A 6,065-nucleotide genomic window follows, 5' to 3' on the forward strand; every position below is an offset into this window, starting at 1 on the left:
AAAACGGCACTATTATGTTGGCTCCATTTGAAGTAAATTGGTTTGGTAAACCTAAAATGTTGAGAACAGCTTAGTTTTAAGAACGTAAATTAAAATAGGGGCGAATATTTGGGGTAGTTCATCTGATTGCAATGTTTCCAAATCCAACCCTAGAATCATTTCAGAAATCCATTCCTCCATGTTAGGAGTAATACAAAGTTACGGATCTTTGTCCCGCCTGAACTGGGGCATCATTGTTTCTTTTGACTAGCTGTGAGCCCCTGATGTGTTACTTAATTTAACAAAAACAGTGTTTTGTTTTCCCCTACAGACTTAATTTGTCTAGGATAGAGGCTTCTTATAGGATACAGTCTTAAAAAATGCTTTCAAAATTATGTTCTTCCTTATGCCAATAATCCCAGCACTTGGGAAGTAGAGACAATGGGGATTGCTGAGTTTAAGGCCATCCAGGGCTAAGGGACACACACACACACAACACACACACACATACACACACACACACACACACACACACACACACACACACACACACACACACACACACACGGTATTTCTTTAGGAGCCTTTAAGGTGAAATGGCATGCAAAGCCAGAAAACAGCTGTTTATAAGCTGTTTAAAAGAGGGAGAATTTGCCTGGCGGTGGTGGTGCACGCCTTTAATCCCAGCACTCGGGAGGCAGAGCCAGGCGGATCTCTATGAGTTCGAGGCCAGCCTGGACTACCAAGTGAGTTCCAGGAAAGGTGCAAAGCTACACAGAGAAATCCTGTCTCGAAAAACCAAAAAAAAAAAAAAAAAAAAAAAAAAAAAAAGAGGGGGAATTTGAAAGTAGTAGCAAGCTCATTGTACTTGTACTTGTGTACTTGTGTACTTGTGTGAGAGAAAGGCAGAAAATGGGACATTTAAAAAGCTCTTGGATCGCTTCTGAAGTTTCTTCCTTAGAAGAGTGATATGTGAACCTTAAATACCATTAGCATAAGGAGCCCAGGCTATGCTGAGTCATTGATAAAATTTATTTCTGAACAAGAAGGGAATACTGGACGATTCCTTTTGCCACACCCCAGTGGTTGGAGATGGGAAGAGAGGGGTATAGGGATTGGAGGGATGATGAAGGAGCAGGGAAGAGCAGGGAGGAAGCAGTGGGAGAGAGGAGTGTCTCTGCCTTCTTGTCCCTTGTCCTCCAGCCAGAGGCTGAAAGCAGGAAGTGTTGTGTCTACAGTGCGATCTTCTAGTTTCTGTCCGGTCCCTGTAGCCAGGACAGAGTTTCATACTCTCTGTAAACTGTATTCATTTGGGATGTCTCTCCGGACTGGAAAACATAAAAGTGCCCAAGAAATGGATAAAGAAGTGTTACATGAGTATTTTGTGCTCAGCAAACACTTTCCACCTCCAAAATGTCAAGGATAATATAAACGTATAGCAGGAGAAATATGCAAATAGCTGTGACTCTGTTTCCCCCCGAAGTTTGTCACGGGACGATTCTGAAAGTACACTGGAATTAAAAGTGCCCAAATAAAAGTCTGTATTACTTAGTATTTGATATTTATTTGTTTGTTCGTTGTGAGGGTATAGCCTAGGCTTGCCTGGAACTCACTATGCAGCCCAGGCTGGCTCCAAGCTTCCTGTGATCTTCCTGCCTCAGATTGCAGAGTATAATTGTGCCACCATACCCAGAAGTAGTAATAGACTTAAAACAGTGATCATATCATTTGAATCAGCATTTAGCAGTATTTCTATATCTAACTCTGGTAGTAGAGAGGCTTTTTAGGGGTTTTTCATCCCCAACACTACATATAGCAATCCCATGATAGGTGATCAATAAACAGTAAAGATTCTATCACAATAGCTAATCACTGGGCAGTCCATAGGAATAAAATTAAAAAGCAACCAAACAACTTTCACCATGAGCGGTGAGTCTTCCTTCTGGATCTGGACTCTCCTGACGTTATGGCATGTCAACGTCAGAATCGACGTATGATGCTGTTTGTACCTTTGTGTATAAAAGCCCCAAAACCAACAGAGAAAAGATGTAGTGATGTAGGGACCACCAAACAATGCACACCACTACTCTGTGAAACAGAATAAGATATTGACCTAAATACAACTCCATATTGTGTTGCATTTTCAACACAGCATCCAGCCCTACACAGTGATACACACCTGCAATCCCATCACTCACGAAGCTGAAGTAGAAAGATTAGGAGTTCGAGATTAGCATGAGCAACATCGTGAGACCCTATCTTGTAAACAAACAAACATTGCACATTAATATGCATTATTTCATTTCAGCCCTGTAACCAAGGGAAGAATTCCCCAGAAGGGTACCCACCAAGTGCAAACAGGGATCATGGGTGAAAGGTATTAGAAGGATGTTTCTTCTTCTCTATTGATAGAGTTTGTGAAGTGGTAAGTTTGTGAGTGGTCATGATGGTTAGCTCTAATTGTTGGGGTTTGAATGAGAAATCTCCATAGTCTCATGAGTGTGAACAGGTGGTCTCTAGTTGGTAGAACAGCTTAGGGAAGGGGTTGGGAGGTGTGGCCTTGCTGGAGGACGTCTGTCACTGGGCTGGGCTTTGAGAGTGTACAGACTTGGCCCACTTCCATTTCGCTCCCATTGCATGCGTTTGCTGTAGTGGGTAGCCGTTCCTGCTTTGACCTGGAAATACCACCCTCTTTGAGGCTTTGGTAACTGTCATGCCTACAAGACGGAGCTGAGAGAGGACCCCTGAAGACCCGAGATCCCGATGGGGGAACTCTCTTAGTTCCTGGACCCTGGACGCTGGAGGTAGACTGAGCAGAGTTCTCCAGAGAACACTGCTGGACTGCGCTACACTTTTCCCAGACCCTGTAACCTATCCCTTCACTTGTAAGTTACCCCACAAAATAAACCTCCCTTTTAACTACGTAGAGTTGCCTTAATATTTTAACCAATAGTTTGCAGTTGAAGATATGATCTCTCAATGTTCTGCTCTGGCCTGCTGCCATGCCTCCCCTGTCGTTATAGACTCCCCCTCTGGAACTATAAGCTTAAATAAGTTCTTTTTTTCATAAATTGCTTTTGGTCATGTTGTCTTATCACAGCAACAGCAAAGTAACTAATACAGCCAACAGCTTGACCTAGAATGACTTGTGAAGAGTCTCTCTCTCTCTCTCTCTCTCTCTCTCTCTCTCTCAAAACAGGGTTTTTCTGTGTAGCCCTGGCTGTTCTAGAACTCACTCTGTAGACCAGGCTGGCCTGGAACTCAAAGATCCACCTGCCTCTGCCTGCTGGATTAAAGGAATGCACCACCACCACCCAGCGGGGAAGACAGTCTTAATGGAGGGTTGTTTACGCTGGGTGACACTGGCTAAGAATCTTTCTCACTGGGAGTGGTTTCAGGAGGAAGGGGGTTTTAACATTGCTGACTAGCCCGTGCCTTAGTTAGGTAATATTGCGCTCTACAGTAAACAAAATTCCCTAAAGAGTCTGGAAAGCTGTTTGTCCAATTGGACTCCAATCACTTCCGAGATTAGAAGAAAACTTTGACCATATTGTTCTTCAAGGGCGTCAGCTAACAGTCCCCTCTCTAGTAGTCACCCTGTTGCGTTTCTTTGGCTTGATCTGCATTTTCTTTGTCAGGCAGGCATGATACCACCACCACCACCACCACCATGTATACCCTCTACCTACCAGATAACCCTCCTCCACCAGATACACCCTCCCCCCACCAGGTAGGTATAAAGTTCTGTCACTGAGGTGTATACCTACATCCCCAGCCATCCAAGACTTGTTCAAACGTACACAGTTTAAAAGTTCTCGAACACTTGAACTTGCCCACTCTCATCCCAATCTTCAAATGGGGAGCATGTACAGGTGGGTGGATTCGCACACAATGACAGAAGAGCAGAAGTCAGGGTTTGCCAACAATACAGACTAAATACTTTATTAGGTTCCAAAATGAGAAAATGGTAGTGTTAACCTATTTTAGTATAAATCCACCACCCTCCGCAAAGAGCCCGCCTTAGCGTCCACGGCGCCCCAGTCATGGTAGCGCCGGTACTCCTGAGGTCTCAGTAGGTACTGCCGCCCCCGGTAGTTGGGCATCTCGTAGAGGACCCAGCAGCCCTCCAGCACGTGCAGAGAGCGCACCTCACTGAGGTGGAAGCGGTCCTGGATGCAGGAGCAATCTTCACTCAGCTCCATCATGAGGCCTTTGTGGTCTTCTCTCTCATACAGCCGCATCCTGTGGGAACCGGTCTGCTTGGGTCACAGAAAGATCAGAAAAAAGCGGTTGAGTCTCTTCCAGAACTGAGCCGAGCAAACAACGGGTGAGTGTGGCTGGCTGGGACAGAGGCTGTTTTGGAGATGGATCCCCTGCTAGCATTACAAACTCCTACATGCCTAGTTTCTGTTTTTCATCTAGGAGGTGGAATTTTTAAGGTGTTAAAACCGAATTTGAGTCAAAAAATCAAATATTTTAATTCCCAATTCCCTGCGTTAATTCTAAGCCGTATATTGGAGGAAATATAAATAATATATGTTGATTAGTATTTTTAGCTTTATTTATATTTTATCTACATATAAGTCCATCATTAAAATAGGACTTTTTTACTCTTTTGGCTTTTGAGAATTTCATACACTAGTACTGAATTTACATCGTTCCCAACAGTCCCATTCTCCTTATTTTGTAATTCCCTAGACTGGCTTCAAACCCAAGACCCTTCCGCCTCCGTTTCCTGGATGCTAGGATTATAGGGTATCCCTACGCCTGGCTAAAATAGAGTTCAAAAAAATCATGTATTTCTGTGGAAAGTTAACTTAAACAACCAGTTAAACTAGAATTTAGCTGATTTTCAAAATTAAGGAAAAGTATCATTTCCAAAATTGGTCTCTGCCTTTACACAGTTTTGGACCTCCATACTTTTCCATGTTTCCTACTCCACAGTAAGGTATAATTAACTCTCTTATCAGAAATTCCTTTATAGATAAAAATCAATCCGATAGGCATAATGCCTTCTCATGACCAACCAGCTTCCCATTTATAAATTTTGTTGTTTATCCCAGCATAACAGTGCATTCATTGACACAGCTTTGGATTAACCTAATGGTAGCAACGATAAAGTGGATTTTTTTCTAAGTTGATTCTTCCTTATAATTCTATCTTCCTGCCTGTTTCCCTGTGAACTTAGGCAAGCATTTAAAGCCCACTTAACCCTTAGGTACTTATACAAAAAAAAAAACAAAAACAAAAAAAAAAACTTACTCTCTGGACCCCACATCAGTAAAACAGTGAGGGCCCTTGGGTAACAAGAAATGAAGCCAAACAGGACTCACGTGGGGGATGAGGCGGCAGGAGCGGATGGAGTCGCTGAAACCCATCCACTGCTGGTAGTCAGGGTAGTCCCCACGCCTCAGGAAGTACTGGTGGCCCTGGTAGTTGGGGCGCTCATAGAGCATCCAGCAGCCACTGTCCACTCTGATGGAGTTGCAGCGGCTGAAGTAGGTCTGCAGGTTGGGGCAGTCGCTGCTGCACTCATAGCAGCGGCCCTGGAAGCCGCGGTCCTCGTAGAAGGTGATCTGTAAGGGAAGAGCAATTCTGGATGAGATCATTTTCTCCGTGTGTTAAGGCCGGTCCCTCGGGCTTTTTTGTTTGGTTTGCGTTCTGCTCACCTTCCCCATGGCTGGCTGACCGTGGTGAGTTCAGTGTCCAGCCGGAGAGCGGCGGGTCTATATAGCAGGAGGGTTGCTGCGTTAGCGGAACTGCACAAAAGGGGCCCTCGGGGCTGAGGGGATTTTATGGATCGCTTTTACATGCTGCATTCAGTGGCGGTGATTGTAGATTCGCCTGGTTCTCTGGTGTGTTCCAACGCTGCCCTGGATGAGCTGCTCGGTGTTGTTTTATTTGGATTCTTACTGTTTTTTAAATTTATCAGCACATCAGCCTGAACTTTTGACCTGAAGTCCATGTCCCTACATTTTGATTCCATTATACTTGGTAAGTCTGGGAGAAATCTGTGCATTTGTAGAAGTGCTTCACCCCGCCCCCCCACCCCCCATCCCCGCCTGAGTTGAGAGGGGTGGAATTCT

The 6,065-nt window shown here is 44.5% G+C and overlaps 1 protein-coding gene across 1 annotated transcript; it reads right to left on the reverse strand.

Annotated features, from left to right (window-relative positions):
- Positions 1-3,962: 3,962 nt before the first annotated feature.
- Positions 3,963-5,657, reverse strand: LOC128118015 (gamma-crystallin C). The gene is made up of 3 exons (XM_052750600.1): positions 5,649-5,657; positions 5,313-5,555; positions 3,963-4,235 (listed from the first exon to the last, which is right to left on the reverse strand). Exons 1-3 carry the CDS (start codon positions 5,655-5,657, stop codon positions 3,963-3,965), a joined length of 525 nt encoding a protein of 174 aa, XP_052606560.1.
- Positions 5,658-6,065: the final 408 nt, after the last annotated feature.

The sequence above is a fragment of the Peromyscus californicus genome, unplaced genomic scaffold, assembly GCF_007827085.1.
Source record: "Peromyscus californicus insignis strain IS unplaced genomic scaffold, ASM782708v3 Scaffold_21__1_contigs__length_65335640, whole genome shotgun sequence".
In the NCBI taxonomy this organism is placed as follows: Eukaryota; Metazoa; Chordata; class Mammalia; order Rodentia; family Cricetidae; genus Peromyscus; species Peromyscus californicus.

Coding starts and splice junctions, on each gene's coding strand:
- LOC128118015 (XM_052750600.1), bottom strand. Junction 4,236..5,312: donor CCTGCCGCCTCATCCCCCAC/GTGAGTCCTGTT, acceptor TGACCCAAGCAG/ACCGGTTCCCACAGGATGCG.